Consider the following 22765-nt stretch of genomic DNA (forward strand, 5'->3'; position numbering starts at 1 on the left):
AAAAGAAAAAATTATATAACCTTGGGGGGTATTAAATTTACATAATTTGTTTTTAATTATGTGTATAGAACGTTTCTAGGAATATTATGACGAATTTATTGAAGAATTTTTAACCTACATCCCAAAGCAAAATATTTATTAATGGTTTGTTATGAATTTTGTCCTAGATTCAATGGGAAATTTTAGGGGTTCGTAGAACTTATTAAGTTTTTTTTTTTTAATTAATTTGGTAAAATAATAACCAGGTCAAACGTGATTGCTTGGTTGGTTTTGAAATAGTTTAATTGCGAAAAGAAGCAAGTGATGTTTCAAACAAAACACACATAATTTGCAATTCAAAAACAATTTTGGGAGTGGAGTGATAACCAACATTTCATGATGTGATATACGCATCATTATATCAAATTCAACCGTCTGGCAGGTTTTGTTTTTCAGCCGTAGTCGAGGGTAAGCGTTCAAAAATGGTAACTGTTCCGATTTTGAGGTCAAAATTTTAGCTACATGAGTGATACATCAACAACATCAAAAAACTTCCCCTGATTACAAAAATGTTTCTACAAGACGATTTGGTTGCCAACTTCTGCTTGTCAGACGCATTTAAAACCATTTTTCAACTTAAAACTATAATAACTCTTTTCCTATATCACAACACTTTTCCCGATTAGAATGTGCATGACAGACTATCTTAAGGGATTTTAATGAAACAATTAAGTATACAAATTTCATTATATCATCGAATTGAATACAAAACAAACATTTTATTTGAAATACTAGTATATCTTACAGAAAAAGTCCTTCATTCTCAGATTCATCGACTGAAAAATTCAAAGTCATGTCTTTACTAGCAATGTCTTAACTTTCAGTGTTTTCATTTTCATTTTCGTTTACACAGAAATTTTCAATGGTTTCTGAGGCCACAATTCCGTTCAACAATTTCAGTTTTACAATGTAAAACTGTTGAACGGCTGTTAATGGATATTTAAACATTTCTTCATATCAATTTTGGATGAAATTTACCATTTGTGTTTCTAAAATTTTTCCAACAGTCTTTTTGGCCTTGTATTCTGAAGAAAAATTTTGAATTGTGTTTTCAAATCTCTTGTGGTCACTTTCGAGCTCATTTAAAAGTGTATCACTTTTTTTCTCAACTTCTCCAAATTTACCAGTTCCATCACTTTGGTAGTACTCGTGGCATGATGGTTATTGCGTTGAACTGTCATGCCAGAGGTCTTGGGTTCGACCTATGCCATCTAAAATTTTTTTAAGGGTACTGCCTCTTGCGAGGAAGTGACAAATTCTCCAAGAGTTATTCTTGTCAAAGTGCCTTCTCAAATTAGCCATTTAGATTCGGCTTTAAAAAACTGTAGGTCCCCTCCATCCCTGACAACAGTACTCGCACACAGGAATGGTTGAGAGTTGTAAGTCACTAGGCCCTCTTTCCCAAGGGACTGTTGCGCCACCCAATTTATTTATTTATCATTCTGCTGACATCTTGTATCCGAAGAAGGATTGTTGATATTTTCTATTTCTGTGGTCAATTTCTTCAAGTTTTCAAAAAATGTTTTAATCTCTCCACTTTTTAGATGTAATGGCAACCAAAACATCTTGCACACACATTTTTGTTAACAGGAGATTTCTTTCTGATTTTTTTATGTATCATTATCATTAATTTTCCATAATGTTCTTTATCTATTTTATATAAATGTTTTTTAAACTAAAAGCGGTGTGTAAAATTTCGTAGTTCATTTACTTTAGGCTTCCCAACAAGTTGGTCATAATAATAGGAACACTTGATTCATTTAACAAAAAACAACACACTTTGATAGCAAATGCATTTTTTATTTATTAGCAATAAATATTTAATATTTTGTTGAAAAACCTTTATTTTCCAACACTGCATACATTCGATTTGGCATAGAATCTACCAACTTCTTGCGTTTTTGTTGTGGAATCGAATACCACACTTCGTGGACAGTTCTCCATGGATTCGCTTTGTTGGTAGATTTATGCTTACTAACCTCAATCTTCAGTTAATTCCAGAGGTTTTCTATAGGGTTTAGATCCAGTGATTGAGAAGGCCACTCCATTACGTCTAATTTGTTTCGCCGACACCAGAGCTTTCTTGATTTTGTCGTATGCTTAGGTCATTGTCTTGCTGGAAACTCCATTTAAGTGGTATATTTTCGTCAGCCCATGGAAACATATCATTTTACAGTATGTCATTATGCCATCTATAACGAATATTTTACCAACGCCCCACCAGAAAAACAAACCCATAACATTATGCTGCCACCTCCATGCTTCACGGTTGGTTTTTTGTACCGCAGATTGTAGGCCTCGCACTTTTGGCGCAGGGTACGACGAACAGTTCTACAACTAACTGACGTTCGTATTTCTTGCTGCAGATCTTTTGAGGACAGCAACGGACCACCAAAACGTAGTATTGTCTCCTGCAGTTATTTTAGACGGACACCCTCTGGTTTCTTCAACATTTTTGCAGTTTATAGCATTTCACACCATTATGGCGGAGCGCCCAATGACTTTTGCTATCTCTCTCATGGATCCACCGCTGTTAAGCAGAGCTAAAATGGCTTCTCTTTGGTATTCAGTGCAGTGCTTTGCTCTTCTCATTTCTATGTGCCATATTTGAAAAAAATAAGCCTACAATTTAAAAAATTTCTCAGATTAACAAATCTCACCAAAATGTTGGCTTTTTCAATCTAATAACAATTTTTTTACTTTTATTTAAATGTTGCTATTTTTTGGCCAGCAAATTTTCTAGTTGCTATCTTCTGAGTGCATGATATTACAAATAACTTTTGTTAACTCACAAGATCAAACGTTGAATAGATTTTCAATATAATAACCGCTACATTAACACAACTAGTTGTTCACATGTTCGCCTAACTAAAGTGTAAGATACAGTATAACCTTAAAGTAAGGAGCGTTGCTATTATTTTGGCCATAGCTGTATATCTATTATAGAAAAAAAGTTATCAGGGGTTTAACATTAAAAAATTCATTTGAAAAAGCTTTAAATACATCTGGGAAGCAAAAGGCTTAAATTAAAACGTCTTGCACAAATTTTTGATTTAATGATGTATCACCAATGTGGTTATTATTTTGACCTCGAAATCGAAAACATGACCATTTTCGAACGCTTACTCCCGACTGCGGCTGACAAAAAAAGACGGTAAAATTTGAATTCTTACATTTATAATCCAGTTCGTAAAACAATAATTTAAAGTGGCAACCGCAAAATAAAAGTCTAATAATAAAGAACATAACCATTTTTGTACACAATGTACAATATTGTGTCTAAAATAACTAGTCTTGTTAAAAAAAATAGTTCTAAGTTAATTCGGATGTAAATTAACATAAAGCTGTCTCTAGTTTAGAAGTTTCGAAATAATTTATCTTTTTTAAACACAATGGTCAATAATCAGTTGACCATTAAATAAAACATATTTTCAAATAAAATATGTTTACCTTTTAGTGAAAAAAAATAGCATACAAATGGAAACATTACAATACCAATAAATTAGATTAGACAAGTTTCAAGTGTGATCTATGCCTAAGAATTTATTATCCACAGATTAACAGATGTTCAATACTGGTCGTCAAAGATACAATCAAAAATATTATTAAAATTCCTGTCTATTCTTAATGCTGATTATTGAAAACAAAAATTGTTTGGCTAAAAGCAACTCTCCACCACAATGCGATGAAACACTATTTCAAGTTTCCTTTGAGAACTGGGGCGGAGTGCCTTACAACTCTCAACCATTCCTTAACTGCTGTTAAGAATGCAGGATGCAATTTTAAGCTGAATCCGGAATTGGGAACACGGGTTTGTCAATTCTTTGCAAGAGTCAGTACCCGTGAAAAAAAAACTTTCTTTTCAATTAAGAATCTTTAACAAATTCTGGCATATTTTTTAAGACAAAGCTGGCCAGTTTTTAACTGCATTACTGAAGTTTACAAAATGTCAATATTTTACTGAAGTGCAGTCCTTTTTAGAGAGAATAATCTCCTAAACATGAAAGCCCACAATTTCTCGTGACTTTAAAATCCGATTCCGAACTTCAAAAAGAATTTTTAGAGTTTTCATTTAACCACACAGGAAAGTACTAAATAGAAAGAATTAACTCTGAATTTCGTAACGACACGTTACATATCATAGAACTCATTCATATTTTTCTAAACTGACCATTTAGAAAAAAATTTTGGAAATATTCCTTTTAAGTAGATAATTTTTAATTTCTCTGTCTTATAGACTAATCGTTTTTTCAAGCACTTGGTAAAACCTTAAATTTAATTCCCTTAAACAACTTTTTATAAACAATTATTTTAAATTACATTTAAAACAATAAAATATATTAAAACCCTTTGACTTATTTTTATCATCATATTATTATATTTTTAAACCAAAAACAAAATGCAGAGAATTGAACAAAAATTTTCTTAATAACTGTTTTTTTTCTCAAGTGTATCACAAAGTTCTTTAAAATCCTTAACTTTAAGACTTTGTCTATTTTTATTGTAAACTTTATGTATACAATACCCTTAACTACTTTGTATTAAACAATTTTAATGTATTCCGATATTAGCATCTGCATAAAACCCTTATAAGGTAATTAAGTCTAATCTCGTCTTCTAATTAAATGTGTAATTGACGTTCAAAACACAGTGTGTCCAGTGATCAATGTCCACTCCTACAAACAAACAAAAAATAGATGCCCTACCTGTGTTTCTTAGTGCTTTTGTCTCTCATTAGGGCAAATTGCAATCATGTCTTCGGAATCTCACTTATATTCGTGGGTTAATACCCAAAGCATACATAAGGCATAAGGATTGAATATAGATACACACCATTCAAAGTCCAGTGTCTTTGGGGTCCATAGATTTGCATTTGTGACCGCATTTGCATCTATTAATTTTCTCCACACGGACCTTATCAACGGTTGTCTGATGCGAGCAAGAAACCTTTCGTGAGATACTAGACTGGAGCGTGTAAATTGCCTCCCACTGGCCTTTGGTAGCGTGCCATCTTTGAATTGTGTAGTCTGCTTAGGCAAAAATAGATGACAACGACCAGAGACGACATAGTCATGGCTTGCCAAGCCAATACTAGACAGAAGGTAGGTTGGCGAGTAAAGCCTGAAATTGAAAGTATATCTAGATAATTAAGTGAGGTCAGTAGAGGCAGACTATATAGAATCATGCCAGAGCAGATGCTCTCCACACGTTTGACCAAATAAATGTTTTTTAATTAGTCAAAGGTAGAAACATACATTTATAACAAAAAATAAAAATACTTACAGACGACTTTGAAACGGACTTGATCGTTTCACAAAAAAAAAAAAAAAAAAAACAGAACAGAACAGTCAAGATACAAATCATCACATTTAAGACTTTAAGTACTCAGACGGCCGGCGACTATTTAGAACTTACAAAAGAACAAGATTCACGAGAATTCATCAGATGTAGCTACTATGACGGTGCGCATCATAATTAATTATTCCAAGAGCTTTTTTTCGGGCTCGTTGAGAGTAGAGCATGTGTAGAATACCTCAGCATCACTCTCTTATCTGATATGTGGGCTGAGAAGTAATTTATTTTCACGCTATTTTCTCAAGAACACAAATTTAAAAAAAATGAAAACAAACCTTTGAAAAACTCCGCTTTTGGAAAAATTTATAAAACAATATTCAAGGCACTCTTCAGAAGTAAAAAAAATAAAACAAAAAGTAAAAAGCGAAAGGAAATCGGATAAAAATAAAAATAAAAATATCCAATCAACCACGCCCTTTTTCGTAGTTTAAGTGAGAAGAATTAGAACGTCCAGAGGTCGCGAACTCAAAAGACACCACAAAATCACAGTTCGCATAAAGTGTGGTTTCCTAGACTTCGCCACCACTGCTGGCGCCAATTCTTAAGAACTACCCGTAATCCCCTTACTCTTCAGCAAAAAGCTAAAGTAAGTTCCTTTCATTTCTATCTGCATTCTAAATCTTTACCTACAATAATAATTGTGGGTGGATTTAGAGTCTCTATTGTCTTTATTTTTTTTTCTATTTCTGACTTAAGGTGGTGTCTTGATTATTTGTACGCGGCACGAGCCGGAGGTACTTTAAAGCACACAAAGTAGAGCATATGGCTATCAAGGCTATGTATCCACGACCAAAGACGTATAACAATAATAATCTTAACAAGTTGTTTCCTTTTGCAACCTTTTGCTCTACTCTTGTAGAGTTTATTTTTATTTCGACTAAGTGAATGGATAAAATTGATAATATTTTGATGTTTATTTTTATATGAACACACAGTAAAATAAATAAAAAAGGTGGCAAGGTCTATTATGGGTGTTACCCGGAGGCAATAAACATGATTTATAATAATCTATTGAGTTAGAGTGTAGCCTATATTTCACGGTTCAATTAGTTTGTGTTCATTTTGATATTATTTGTTATAAGGAACTTGTTGTATAAGAATAGATACTTGTACCTTTTCGAGTGAGTTATGACGTGAAAAGTTGTGAAATAATGAATAAATTGCTAATTAAATAATAACAACTTTGGTAACTTTTCAAGAAACAAAAATTATTATCTATAGATTAAGTCAATCAAATAGATATAACTGCCACTGCTTTGATATCGATGACCTTATACAAGACTAATAAAGTTGAGACATTTCATTCTATATAAAAGTGATTTTGCATGTTTCATATAAGTACTTATAATTTTTAGCTTAGATTTTTATTTGAATGTCTTAAGCTTAAGATACATTGGATATATCTTTAAAAGCAGCTTATTAGGGATTAGACTGTGGGCTTAGGCCAACCACCTTTCCATTGACTCATATAACTTGCAGAGTTATTATATTTTCAAGAAAATTAAAAATAAGTTTACTCTTGTGATAAAATGTAGGTCAAAGTAAGTGAATGTTTTTAAAACTATAGCTACTCCCCTTATTACGTTAAAGTTTAAATAAAATGGGATTTGAATGGGTGGAGTAAAAGCTAAAGCAGTATTGTGAAAAAATTACTTTGTAATGTTTGTATTTTAAGATCATTCATTTATTGGAAGTATTTGGAAATAAAGTTTCATTTTAAAAGTTCATAAATTCCAAATAATTGTTCCTTTTTTTGTATTTAATATTATTCTGCTAACAGTCTAAACACTAAGGGCCAATTTTTGGCGTAAAGATGATAACAGAAACCTTCGTCTGCCGTAGCGGCCGTGTTTCGAAGAAAAGAGCATCAATTGTAAAAACTTTTCCGAAAGTTGAAATGGGAAGGGAAACCACTTTAAACGCATTGCATCTTGATGCTTACTACTCGCTGATCTGAAATATCGTTTCGACAGAAGACTAGGTGGCCAAATTTTTCCTGTAGACATCACCGAAAATACGTTCGTTTTTTTGGCGTTTTTGGCCTTTTGGGAAACCATTTGAGTTTGGTCAACACGTGTTTCTTAAGCAAATATTTGACTAAAAGACGTAGCCCAACAAAATATAACGTAATCGAAAGCGCTTCGATACCGAAGTATTAATATGTTTTTAAGAAAGAGGCTGGGATGCGACCCACACTGATAACTTCCCATCCCGTCTGTCGATTTGTCTTACTTAAAAGTTTGTTAAAAAAGTTTGGGTAAAAAAAGATGTCAGTTAAATTATTCTTAAAAATTTTAAAATTACCAGCAATATTTTCGTATAAAGAAATAGTTTAGTTTGAAAATCTAGTTTTGGTAAATAGATTTTTAGTCGAAAAAAAATGTTTAACAATTTTAGTAGCATTTCCTAAATTCTTACAAATTGGATGAATGAAATTAATTTGAGTGATATCAAGAACCGAACATCAATTCTTACCAAATTTGCGTACTATCTCTTGTAGATTTTATTTTTTTATGAAAAGACGGACTGTTGAATTTTTATACAAAAAAAATACTTAATATCGAAAACAATATTTTCTGTGAAATAGAAAAGTTTGAAGACAATATTTTCATTTTTCGAAAAGCTATTTGAGTCAGAAACAATTTTTACCAATTTTTCCTAATTTTTTTGTTTAGGTTTTTATTTTTTGTAAAAAAAACTGTCAATTTGATTTTTCTCAAAATTTTACTGAATGTTAACAACAATATTTTCTTAGAGATATAGGTAGTTTAAAACCAATACCTAAAATTTTTGAAAAGGTATTTGAGTTGAAATTCAATTTTTATCAACTTTAAGTAATGTTTTTTTAGTTTTTTTTTTATTTCGACTCTAAGGACCTAGAAACTTCGAGAAATGTCAACACTTTCACTCTAACAAATCGGACTCATTACAATAAGTTGCCAATGGAAGTTAACTACAATATCGCAATAAAAGTCTTAAGTGCTTTATGGCATTATCAATTGTATACTTACTTACTTAAGGTGGACCTACAGTCCTGTGTGAACTAGGACCTCAGACAACAAACTTCTCCATCTAGCTTGGTCCCCAGCTGTATGTCTCCAGTTTCATGCTCTAAGCTGGGTGAGGTCAATTTCCACTTGTGCGCGCCACTTGATTCGCGGTCGAATGGATTCGAAGATTTTCCGAGCCGGAGCATTGGTTTCTATGCGCTCTACTTGACCCAGCCATTTAAGTTGTTGCACTTTTACCCTTCTGGATAAGTCTACGTCGCTGTACAGCCCGTACAGCTCATCGTTCCATCTTCTCCTCCACTCCCTTTCGATGCATACGGGACCGTAGATCACACGAAGAACTTTTCTCTCGAAGCGACCCAAGGTGCTTTCATCCGCTTTTGTCATGGTCCATGCTTCTGCACCGTATAGCAGGACGGGGATGATAAGGGTCTTATATAGCAACACTTTATTCTTTCGAGAGAGTACTTTACCACTTAATAGCTTTCTTAGCCCAAAGAAGCAGCGGTTAGCAAGAGTTATTCTTCGTTTGATCTCAGTGCTGGTGTTGTTTTCTGCGTTTACAGCGGAGCCTAAGTAGACGAAGTCCTTGACTACCTCAAAGTTACGTCTGTCGATTGTGACGTTTTGACCAAAACGTCGGTGTTGTATGTCCTTTCTAGACGACAGCATGTACTTTGTTTTGCCCTCATTAACCGTTAAACCCATTTTTGCCGCCTCTGCCTCAATACTCACAAAAGCCCCATTCACATCACGCCGAGTTCTTCCGATTATGTCAATGTCATCAGCATATTTTATTAATTGGAAAGACTTTTGAAAGATAGTGCCTCTAGTGTTGACGTGAGAGCTCTGCGCTATTCTTTCAAGCACGATGTTAAAAAAATCGCATGACAGTGTATCACCTTGCTCAAAACCTTTTTTGACATCGAAAGGTTCAGTTAAGTTGTTTTCAACCTTTATGGAGCAGCGTGAATTCTCCATGATCATTCTGCACTAACGGACGAGTTTGGCAGGGATGCCAAAATAGACATGGCTTTAAAAAGCTCGTCCCTGTAGATACTGTCATTTGCGGCCTTGAAATCGATGAAAAGATGGTGGGCGTCGATTTGGTGTTCTTGGATTTTTTCCATTATCTGCCGTAATGTGATTATTTGATCGACTGTGAACTTTCCTAGTCTTAAACCACACTGATAAGAACCTATCAAATTGTTGACAATGGGCCTTGGACGTTCACATATTATGGCAGAGAAGATTTTGTAGGCGATGTTAAGTAGCATGATTGCTCTATAGTTGGTGCAGTTTAGAGGGTCTCCTGTTTTCAGGATCGGGCAAACAATACTGAGGTTCTATTCATTGGGCATGATTATCAATTGTATAGGAAAGAAAATATCTTAAAATAATTGTAGCTCAAAAGTGTTTCAATCCTAAATATACAATGTTAATTTTGAGCATGTTTGAACTTTGAAACTTGAAAGTTGGTATGTAATTTTCTGTAGCCAAATCCTTTGTATGGACAGAACAAACGTTTCTGTTACCAATTTTACTAAGATAACCTACAAGTTTAATATCAACTGATTTCCTTTCTCGTCGAAAATTAGCCCGCAGCTCTCGGTCTATAAAGTAATACAAAATTCTTGAAATACTTTGTTACAAAATTCACTTTTTTTAGTTCAAATATTTGTTTATATTTTTAACCTTAAATTGGAAATTATTGTTTTATTAAAAACATTTTACTAAAGTTAAAATCACAATTAATAAAATCCCTACTTAAACTTTTAGTAATCTGCTTAACACATATGATTTTTTAGGTTCTGACATATCATATTAAAATATCGTTTTTTTTTTCAAATAAAAGGCAATAACAAAAGAAGAGTGAATATTTTGGAATCCTAATGAATTTTCAAATAACTTGAAAAAAAAGTCCTACTAGTACAATGCTTAACAGTAGCTTTTATTAAAGTAGGAATTTAAAAAATAGAGTTTTTTGATCCAATGCTTTTGTGTTATGAGTGACAGATACGATCTTAGAAACCAACATAAACCTTTGATAAATACAGTTTTTCAATAAAAGGTTTCATTTTAAATAGTCAGCTGTTTTAGCATCTGTCAATCTGAGCAATCTGTCGTTTTTTGATATTTGATAAGTAAAATACAACATTTTTAAACATAAAAAACTTCGACCACCCATTTAAATTGTTAAAATTCAGTACAAAAATGCAAAAAATATTTCTTCACGGTGTAGTTCCTCAAAAAGGTCGAAACTAAGATGTTGTGATTTAACACTTTTAGATTTGATTCTATGTAAAGGCTCCACCAGCTATTCAAAACTTTAAAAATAAACTGCGTGAAGCAATGAAATCATTAGTGGTCATTTCGTTGTTATCGGTTTGTATTAGCAATGACATATATCTTCCTTCTTAAAATAACATAAACATCCTTTGATTTGCTCTTAAAAATATTTTTTTGGTTTTGATGGTTTTAAGTCTCTCAAGATTTAATTTCTAACTACCTAAGTAAGTAGTCAAAAACTTTCCTCATAAAATAAAAAACGAACAAAAAAAACATAACTAATTTCAGAACAGTGAAAACAAAATAAGAGGAATGTACAAAAACTGGACCTAAAGTTTTTTTGTCAGCTCCTGAAGTATGTTTCCGAAGTTTTCTTTTAGTATCTCTACTACTCGTACTTTTCAAAAGTATCTCAGTAAAATAAAAAACATAAGCTAACCATGAAAGTGATCTTAACAATTCAGTTTTTTTTTCTTAGGTTTGCTCTACCAAAGCTTTGAGTTTGTCAATGATTTCTTGTTGGGATCGAGCTTTATTAGGATAAAATTTGGAATACGGTAGGATCAATTTTTAATGATCGAGCCCTTTCCCCGAAAATGTCGATTTCTGTATTTAGTTTAATGCTTATGTCAAATAATTAAAGAGAACTTTGAAATAATTTTTTGTCAAAGTATGATTGGAGCGGGCGTTCGAATCTACTTAATTTAAAATTGTATTAAAAAGAAGTTAGCGAAAGTGCCAAATTTACTTTTACATACTCCAGATGTGATGCTTTTTACTGTTTTCAGCTATGAAATTATATTTCCCTCTGTTTCTGTTTTTCTCTTTTCTTTATCCAGATATTATTCTTGGAATTTCAATGTCAACAGCTTTTTTTCTTGTTTTGCATAAAAAGTTTCTTTAAATGTTTAAAATAAAACAATTTTGTCAGCCGGCGAAAAAACAACTGTATTATTAATATTCAAGCTTCTTCTTCAAAGAAGATACGGTGATAATAATAACTGCTTTACCTTCCTCGACACATCGTCGTCGTCGTCGATCAACAAGGCCTATTAACACAGAAAAAACAAAACAACACAAAAAAAAGAAACAATTTGCAAAGATACATAAAACCCCAAAACGGCCTTGTTCAGCTAGTTGAACGACCTTCTTTTGTCAAGTCTCAAAGAATTATGACGAAGCGTCTTATTTTTAATATTCAAGATGCATCAATTTAAAAACCCTAAAGTATCTCTCTGTCTCAAATATCCGCATCATATCCTTTATTAATTCAATTTTTCTCTTCCTGCTTCTTCAGGAATCAAGCTTTAAAAAAAATTGTGTCTATAGGAACGAATTCTGTCTTCAGGCTTTGTTGCACAGTGCATTGGGCTATAGCTATACTTGGTATAGTAGGGTGAAACGTTTCCCCAATTTTTGTTGCTGATTGCTAGTGTTTTGCCTCTCATAAATAATAATCACTAAGGCGTTACCAAGACGGGTTTTGCAACTTAAAGTTTTAACGTTATACTAAAACTAAACTGAAGAAAACTGTGTAAAATTGTAAAGCCAAGTCAAGCCGTACCTACACACGTCGTCGTCGATGTACGTTGTCGTCGTCGTTGGTCGTGGTCGTGGTTGTGGTCAGGACGGTTTAGTTGGTGTCGGGTGGAAGATGAAAACCTGCCGCTTGACGACCTTGCGACCAATTCATTTACGAATAAAAGTAAAAGTTGTTTTGTTTTGTTTATATTTCTTTTTTGTAAATTTCAGTGTTTGTATCTTGTATCTTTTGGCTTTTAATGCTTGTATCGTGATAGCAGCTTTGCAACTTCAAACGAATGAAGCAAAACTAGATACATGTAGAAAACATGAATTTGAATTTTTTTTGTTTGCCACACCATGGTGCAGCATGTAGGTTCGCAGTTCAGAATCTTGGAATATTGTATTTTGTTGATGGAAGCTTAAGAAACCTTCCTTGGCTATAACAGCAGCGCAAAGCACAAAGCACATATTTTGCCACTATTACACGTTGATGTATGTATTAAGGTCAAAACATGTATGCTCTTCGGTAGGCATAAGCAAGGCATCCATGAACGAGTACTTATGGAGTCAAGCGATTGCTTTTACGATTGTTGCATAAAATACATACAATATATGTAAGAAGACTTGGTGAATTCAGTGATATGGAAGAAGATAAAGTTAAGCCTGGGGCTTATACTTCAGCACGACAATAATAATAATTGCTGCAAGAAGAACACTGTAATAAGACTTCATACATGGAGGCACTCTTTTTCGTTTGCTGTTTTAGCAAACGTGTAATTATGCATTTTTGCCTATGTCATGGGTCAATTTTTAAAGTGTTGAAAAGTTGAAACACTTTCAATTTTTCACGTGGTAAGTCATAATGTTGGGGTAATTTTTCAACTTCTATGACAAGTTCAAAATATAATATTTATTTTTGAAAATTATTCAGAGAAAACGTTTGTGTTTGGTAAAGATTTCTATCGAAGTGACTTTTAAGCTTCAACTTAAGCAAAAAGACTGACACCTGAAAGTCTAAAAAAACATTAGATTTTGCATTAATTTTCTATTTGGCGATACAATTTTGAATTTAAATTAATTTTAATATAATGATTTTGTTTTTTTCTGGAAAACAACTGACAATTTGAATGTTTTCGAAATTTTACCAGTTATCAAAAACGTTATTATTCGTCTATATGTTCGCGACGTTTTCTCGTCATCCATAGCTCAAGAACAAGAATAGATATCGACTAGGTGGTTATTTTACCATAACAGTCTAAAAAAAGTTGAAAGTTTTGGTTAACCCTAAATACATCACGAACCAAAAACGCTAGCAACTTTAATTAAATTTTATATAATATATTGTAACATGATAACAAACAAATCCAATTAACTTTTTTTTTATAAATCAAAGAACTGAAGAAAAAAATGTATCACCTTGAAAATTTTACGAATTCAAAACGATTTTATCTCCAAAACAATCTTGTGCAACCAAAAATAACGTTTTTAACATCTATTAAAATGTTGATAAAAATCGAATTGACATTTTTTTACAAAAAATAAAAACTTAAAAAAAAAATTAATAAAAGTAGGTAAAAATTGATTTTCGACTTCAATATCTTTTCGAAACTTTGAGATATTTGCTTTACTTTAATTTTATCATTACAAAAATATGATAATAATATTACAATAATAATAATAATAATACATTCAGTAAAATTTTGAGAGAAATCGAATTGACAGTTTATTTTACAAGAAATAAAAACCTTACAAAAAAACAATATTAAAAATTGGTGAAAATTTACTTCCGATTCAAATAACTTTTCAAAAATTAAAAATATTGTCTTCAAACTTCGTTTTTCATTAAAAAGAATTACAAGAAATAGTACGCAAATTTGGTAAAATTTTATGTTGAGTTCTTGATATCGCTCAAATTAATTTCATTCATCCCATTTATAAAATTTTAAGAAATGCTACTAAAATTGGTACAACTATTTAAAAAACTAGATTTTCAATTGATATAAAAAATATCTCTCTAAAATTTTTTTATTAATACTCTTAAGACAATGCGACGTCAAAAAATATCAAAATTTTTAATTTGACAAATCGGACTGATTACAATATCTTTCTATGGGAAGTAAATTATGATCTTTTGAAAACAATTTTCGGAAGCTATAACTTGGAGTTAATTTTTTCTTAAGAATTAAAATCTTATCTTGTATTATTTGTGGGATCTAAGACCACAAAATGGGATTATTTAATATATTGACCTATTTTATTTTAAATATCACATCAAATTTAAATTAACACAAACACTTCATCAATTCAACAGAAAAAAGGTTCCACACACGCCCGAATGACCCTATTGTTAAATTTGTCTATGAATCATACACAAATACAGAAACGTTAATTTCCTCCCCCAATTTGTTATCTTTTTTATGTCAAATACCTTGAAACACGTTAAATGATTGTGAATTTATTATTTAAAAAAGAAAAAAAAAACATTATGATACAATTTATGTACCACAATAATCTACATAGTCTACAAAGGCTAGGCCAAGTGTGTTGCATAGTTTTTATAGATTTTGCAGCTGCAGCTGTGCACTTATTCTTTGTCCTGTTATAAATTTTGTGGCGCCAAATAATTTATTTTCTATACTATATACACATGAGGAGGTGGACAAAGACACACTTTTTGTTATTTATTTAAACAAAGAAGCCAAAGCCATAATGTTCCAGCAACTACCAACTTCTATAGCTTTTTGTTATAAATTATAAAATTCAAAAATAGGTAGTATACAAATATATGTATGCATATATTTATCTATTGTATTCATATTCGTAAAGTTTCTTTATTTCTAAGATCATTAACAACAAAAAAAAAAGTCTGCAAACCACAAGACATTCCGAAACCTTAATCACTCTTTTACTGCTATATAACCTATAGTCATTTGAAATTACGCGGGAGGGGCATTGCGTGATATTTTTATCTTGCCAACATCTATTTATTCTGTTTTGGCTTCTTTTTTTTGGTTTTTTGCTGATTCAAGTCCATAACGTGAGGCTTTGAAAAGACCATAATTTTTGCGTAAGAAATCTGCTACTGAGATTAAGTTTGATTCACATTTTGACAGTACTCTGTCAGTGATGTTATATTTATTCAGATACAGTGTAGACTTATTAATTAGATTCACTCAAATTAAGTATACCAACATAATTGTTTACGTATTTTATAGGACAAGAATTTTGTAAAGCTGTAAGAAATTTTAAGATTTTTCGAATGATTTCTTCATATAAGTTTGTACAAAACTTTTTATAAAATTAATGCTTAAAAAATGCACCAAATCAATTGAACCGCACTGTATTCAATTAAGTGTTCTTCTTTTTGGTGTATACACTTTTTTATAGGCCATTTTCGCATCATTTTCGTGCGAATAGTGTTTTTTGCAAGCGTCTGCGCCACTCCACCAAGGCGCTCATATATTTATAAGTTTGTATTTATGTTTTGGATTGCGCAAGCGCAACCATCAGCCACCGTCATATTGGGTGAAGACATTGAAGTTATATTAATCGCACATATATTTACATGCATTAGGGTGGTTCATATAATTATGGAGAAAAATACTTGAAAATGTTCTTTCGAGCACTGAAGATTTTGTGGTAACTATAAATATAACAACACCCCTCTTTTGTTGGAAAATCTGTTAATAGTATGGCAGGATTTTGCACGAATAACAAAAACAATATCCGTAGTATGAATACTACCGATAAAAGTTAAAGTAGAATCTTACTATTTATACGAGTCTCGAATGGATCTTATGTGATTTCATTCTCAAATGTTGGTACGATTGATATTGCATTTGTATCTCGATGGCTGTGTTCGTTGAGTAGTTGTGCATTTATAATCATGTGCTTTCCATTGGAAACAAAATCAAGCTGTTACTGTTGATATTTTTTAGTTATGTTAATAAAAATGGAATAACTGGGCTTATTTTGCAAGAGAAAACAATAGAAAAGATAATTAAGTTTTGCTATGTTTCCCCCAAAGGTTTATCTCAGTTAGTTTAAATAAATCTTTTTGGTGTTTCCAAGAAGATTTAAAAATGATTAAGTTTGACAGCACTTTTTTAAATGCAAATGATAGTAATCAGAACTCAAAATACGTCTTATGCTAAAGTTGACTGTAACATTGTAAAAAGATCTTAACCGCAAGGAATACAAGGTAAATTCATCAAGATTGATTGTGCTAAAAAAGTAGTAAAGTAATCTTAATATATACAAATCCAGATCTAAAAATATTATTGTGCTTGCTTTTCCCATTTTAAATTAATTTTTAAGAAATGAAGAAACAGTCCGTTGAAAACTAAGGTCTAGTGACTTACAACTTTCAACCATTCCTGTGAGCGAGTACTGTTGTCAAGGATGGAAGGAACCTACAGTTTTAAGCCGAATACGAACTACTAATTTGAGGAAGAAAGCACTTTTCATAACAAGAATTACTCTTGGAGGAATTGTCAATTCCTCGCAAGAGGCACTATCCGTGAAATAAACTTTAGATGAACCTAAACCCTTTGGCATGACAGTCCAACACACTAACCATTATCCCAAAAGTGGGTAGGCGAGGTCACGAATCCGCGAAGGATTTCAGACCAATTAGCTTAACATCTTTTGTGAAAGAAATCCTAGTTGAACGACCTCTCGAAAGCTCTCAGCGTGCAAATGCATGGGCAAATCTACGGAGACTGCCCTCGATGAGGTAGTGCGTACTGTAGAACAAACAATCCATTATAAAGAATTTACTCTTGCCACCTTCCTAGACATAAAAGGTGCTTTTAACAACGTCCTTACAGAATCCATAGAAGAATCGCTCGTTAAATTCGGTGTAGAAGACTTCATTCGAGATTGGATTATTTCCATGCTCAAAGATAGGAAGATTCGAGCCTCTCTAGGCAATACAATCGCAACAAAACACGTGAGTAGGGGAACACCCCAGGGTGGTGTTCTTTCGCCTCTTCTATGGCTTCTGGTCATGGATACAATTCTCGTTAAATAAGAGAGATGTGGAGTGAAGGCGGTAGACTACGTGGATGGTTTGGTGCTATTGGTGTCAGGAAAGTTCACCTCTGTGATTAGTGAAATCACGAAGTCAGTTTTGAAGAAAGTTAGCAACTGGGCCACGAGTTGTGGGCTAGGAGTTAACCAAAGTAAAACTGAACTGTTGCTCTTTACCACCAAAACTAAAGTACCGCCCTTCACGCTACCTCGACTCAACGGTCAAATCCTATCATTGTCTTCCAGTACAAAATATTTGGGAATATACTCGACCCTAAACTAAACTAGAAATTAAATATTGAAGTACGGGTTAAGAAGGCCTGTGTTGCCTTCTACGCCTGCAGCAAAACTTTCGGCAAAAGTGGGACATCAGTCGAAGATGATTTTATGGACGTACACAGCCGTAGTTTGCCCAATCTTAACGTATGGTTCGATTGTGTGGGGGCCTGCTCTTAGCAAAGCCTATAATATTAATAAGCTAAAGAAGGTTCAGAGTACAGCTTGCGTGGGCACCACAGGGGCCATGCGTGCTTGCCCAACGGACGCCTTAAACGTTATTTTGGATCTTCTACCAATCTACTGCACTCCTACTTTGAACCTTAGTAAGGGTTTTAAGGTTATTTTCCCATCCAGAGAAGATTGGGAGGATGACATCGTGTCGATAGGTTTCGACACAACCATCTTTACTGATGGCTCAAAGATGGAGTGCGGAGTTGGTTCTGGGATCTTTTCTGAGTCCCTAAATGTAGTCAAATCCTTTAGGCTTCCGAAATGTGGCGATCTTTACAGACAGTCAGGCAGCTGTCAAAGCCATTAACTCGGCCATATCCTCATCAAAATTGGTCCAGCAATGTCGTGATGACCTTGCGAACCTAAATATTAACCTCGGTGTCACCTTGATCTGGGTTCTGGACGAGCTAGCCAGGCAAGGATTGACCCTTCATAGCTCACTTGCGGAAATGGTTAACATTTCTCTTGGTGCTATGAAGGTATAAATCTTTTGTATCTACCAAACTGAATCAAATCGAAGGTGGAGCAATTTACCCAACTGCATTATATCTAGAAAGATATGGCCCACCTATAACAAAACCGTACAAACGGTCTTCTATGCAGGCCAAGGCAAGACATAGCCAATATTGTTGCGGTTTGTAACGGACATTGGCCTATAAGAGTTCATGCAGAGAAGTTGGGTATCTCTTACAACACCTTTTGCCGTAGCTGTAGTGACCAAAGAGAAAGTGAAACCATAACCCATTTCCTCTGCAAATGTCCTGCTTTGGCAAACACCAGAATGAAATGCTTTGGAAAAGCATTCTTTCAAGAACTCGATGAGCAATCTGAGACAAAGATTAGAGACCTAATCTTTTTTCTCAATGCGACAAAATGGCTCTAACATAATCGCTATGAAGCTTATCTATCCCTTTTAATCAAAGGTCAAACGAGTTTTTGGTATCAAAACGGTGCACTACAGCGCTAATTGGATCTCAGGCTAGGTGGCCTTGAGATCGCCTTTTCTACCTACTAACCATGCCACGGGTAATATGTCACTAAAAAAATCGATAAAATTCCCCTTTTTTTGTCGCACAAACAAAACCAATTCTTTTTTAAATGATAAAGATGTCCATAATTCGAATCTCGCCTTTAAATTTGTCTACTAAATCAGGTTTTTAAAATATGCCTCTTTAAATATGCTAAAAACAATCAAAAATACAATAAATTCTTATCAGTTATGAGTCTTTGCTTGAACCTATTTGAAGTTTTGAGCAAAAGTTTAATTTAATAAATTTATACTGTTTTTACTTAATTTTAAGAGCTGGTTTCGAATTCAAACTTTAATTTTAAATTTTTGTTAAAATTTTCAAAATAACAGTTTTCAACATTTTTTTTAAATTTTATTCCAATATATTTTTAAAAAACTGATACAAAAGAATTGTTTGGACAACCGATTACAAGAAAAAACTTACTTTCAAATTGTTTTGACTTTTACTGTTAAAAATCGTTTAAGCATAAATGGTTAAGAGTTTCTTTTAGATGACATTTTTTTGAATATTATATGAAATAATATTGAAGGAAGGATTATAGATTTAGAAATCCGTCACGGTTCTTATTGGAAAAAAAACCTACTTCATAATAATTGTGAATAGCCTCAAAAATCATTCTATGTGTGTTTTTGAATTCTAAAAATTAATATTTCAAAAACCAAAAATCAAAGTGTTTTAAGATCAAAATTGTAGAACTAATTGCATTTCAAGGAATTAGGACAGTAGGGAATCGTTATTTAGACTCAAAAAAATAGCGTTGTAAACGTCTACAAAAACATTTATTGAAAAATATTGTCAGGCGTTAAAATTTCGCAGAGAAACACACGACATTTGTTGCAACACTTTTTGAAATCCTTCCTTTCTATAGTATTTCAAATGACTCCAAACTATTTTTGCATAAGACACAACAACTTAATTATTGCCTTCAAATGACGTCGTCGTCGTTTGGAACAAAGTTTCAAAGTTTTAACTAAACAAAATGACATTAAATAAAAACTTCAAGAAAATGTGGTGCTGAAGCGAGCTTGAACCTCGCGTCAATTCTTTATATACCTGAATCGAGTTGAAATGAGCTTGATTCAAATCGATTCCGGTCGTTGGTCGAATCAAAATTTGTGAAGAAAAACCTGTGTGGAGGAGTTGGTTTTCTCTTTCAAAATAAGCCCAGTTAGTCCATTTTTATTTTCCATTTTCCCCAAAGGAAAACACATGCTTCCAAATGCACAACTACTCAACGAACACAGCCCTCGAGATACAAATGCAATATCAATCGTACCAACATTTTAGAATGAAATCACATAAGAACCATTCGAGACTCGCATAAATGTCAAAAACCCATCCGCATAGTAAGAGATTCTACTTTAACTTTTATCGGTAGTGTTCATACTGCGGATATTGTTTTTGTTATTCGTGTAAAATCCTACTATACTATTCATAGATTTTCCAACAAAAAACTGGTAGTGCCTTAATAAAGATACAAAACTTTTTCAGATCTATTTTATGGAAAGTTGAAGAAAGACCGTCATGTTTTAACTTCATCAATTAAGTCGTCAATAATTAAGTGCTTGGACTTAAAATCTGACCCGAAAATTGTTTGTTTCTTTTCTTCTTAGTTTGTAATAACTAAAACATATGGATACACCCTAATGTGCATCTATACTAAGATAGATAACTCTATGCGTCAAGTGTGTATTGTGTGGTACGTGCTATGCATTCGTACAACATGCTTGAGAAAGGTGAATCGTGAGTAAAGAATGACTGATGGTAAGACTGAAGTTAAGACAACTGTGGGAATATTTGACGGTTTTTTTTTTGATTTTTTTTGTATCTAAAAATAATATCAATAAAATCAGAAAACATAAATAATAATTTATTAATTTTTTGTTTTTATTTTTAATTGCAGAATTGGTTTGTGTGGTTTTGACAATCCAATGAGAGATCCAAAGACAGACGAATTCAAACGGCATATAGGACAGGTAAGATTCAAAATAAAAATAAAAAAACTGCAATTAAAATTATTGTTTGAAGATAATATTTAATTGATTATAGTATATTTACGATTCATACGAATTTTTTGGAATTCTATTAAATTTAATTCTTGGTTAACAAGTTTGTACGTAAGATTGTCATTAGAGATAAAACCACATTAATGTTGATTGTCTGCATATTAAATATTAATTTCATGCAGATTTCACCTTGACATCGAGTAGCTTGTAACTTTAATGGGGCTAACTCATTTTTTTCAATTCATTACAAAACAAATTTACTTAGCACTTTGTCAATAATTTAGAGGTAAATGTTGGTTACTTAAATTATTTTTTTCATAAACTACTGAACTGAATTTTCGTATATATTACCTTACCTTTTTAAAACCTCCTCAAAATTTAAGATTTTAAATTTTAGATGATTTTCTTCTTTTTTTTAATAAATAACCTTATTTGTGGATTATTCTAAGAAAAGTAGTAAATCAAAAAAATACTACTGCCAAGAAAATAAATATGTACCTTCAAAAAATTGATTGATGCGACTTAAATGCCTTGAGAAAAATAATGATCTAACTTTTTTCATGTCTCACAAAATATTCTCGTTGGTCTTTTTTCTCTGAAAAATCAGTTAGGAATATATAAAATACTGTCAAAAATAGCACTAAATTTGTTTAACGTCTGGAATATTTCGACATAAACAGATTTAAGTTTAATTATTAAAAACAATTTTTTCAAAGTTTTCTACATAATAAGTTGACTCATTGCAAATAAAAATAAACATAATAAAGTAATTGAATAGGATCTTCGTATTGTAGCATCATTCTTTCATACTATACTAGATAGATTAAAAAAGTTATACTCAATCTAATTCCCCTAGACCTTGTTCAAGAATCTGAGGCCAAAAGTGCCCTGAGTCAAACTAAAGTCTGGATAAACAGTTCCATAGGAAATGCCCAGATCCTTCATAAAGCTTTGGGTCATAGTTCTTCAACAGACTATAAAATACCCGAACTTGATTTTCATAATCCATTCCAGGCTGGCATCCCAAGCAGAGAGGAATGGATGGATAATATAACATACTCCCGTGAGTCGCCAATAGCTATTTATAATGATGGCTCCAAAATGGACACTTGTGTAGGGCCAGGCTTCAATTTTGAATCTTTCAAGTTAACCGCCTCGCTTAGGCTTCCAAACTACAGTAGCGTCTTCCAAGCGGAGGTCCTGGCAGTGACAACAGCTGCTAAAAAGGTATCAATGATGGCGATACCACGAGCTAATATCACCTTTTTCATTGATAGCAAAGCGGCAATAAATGCGTTTACTGCAACTGAGGTGAAATCAAAGCTTGTTTCATGCTGCCGCGAAGAACTTAAGGTTCTTGGCGCACAGCACAACATTAGACTCTGCTGAATCCCAGGACCCAGCGATATACTAGGCAACGAGAAAGCCGTTGAATTAGCAAGATTAAGGTCAATGCTTGACGTAAGCCAAGCTCAGCTAGCTAGCACCCCTAACTGTTATATAAAACAGGAAATCTCAAAAAGAATAACCATCAAGGCCGATGAAAGGTGGGGCTTTCTTGACACCTGCGGTACTACAAGAAAGATCTGGCCCTGTTTTAACAAACAAAGAACGGAATGAATTATGCAGTAACACAAGGGATCACTTACGTTATCATATTAAAAAGATGAGAATCAGTTCATATGATCTATGCAAAGGATGTGGTGACGAGGAGGTGCATGGAGACACTCTGCACTTTCTGTGTCACTGTCCCGCACTCTCCCATCAAAGGAAGAAACTGCTTGTCAACTATTTCTTCGGGGATTTAGAAGAACTTTCTAGTACGCCAGGTACTAACATTCTGAACTTCGTCAAAGCCTCTTAATGGCTTCACTAACTGAACACACAGGTTTTTCTTATTAGCTTGAGTAGCAATACTCACGGGTATTACAATGGATCCGTATTGATCTAAGTGTGACGGTAAAGACAT

General features: G+C 32.9%; 1 protein-coding gene across 2 annotated transcripts in view; it reads left to right on the forward strand.

Annotated features, from left to right (window-relative positions):
• LOC129951419 (uncharacterized) overlaps nucleotides 1-22765 on the forward strand; it is a 118323-nt gene that overhangs the window by 70675 nt on the left and 24883 nt on the right. For both annotated transcript variants that reach the window (XM_056063548.1, XM_056063549.1), the window contains exon 4: nucleotides 20694-20766. In XM_056063548.1, coding sequence (XP_055919523.1) covers nucleotides 20694-20766 — 73 coding nt within the window. The remainder of the gene's footprint in view (nucleotides 1-20693; nucleotides 20767-22765) is intronic.

This window comes from Eupeodes corollae, chromosome 3 (assembly GCF_945859685.1).
Source record: "Eupeodes corollae chromosome 3, idEupCoro1.1, whole genome shotgun sequence".
NCBI lineage: Eukaryota > Metazoa > Arthropoda > Insecta > Diptera > Syrphidae > Eupeodes > Eupeodes corollae.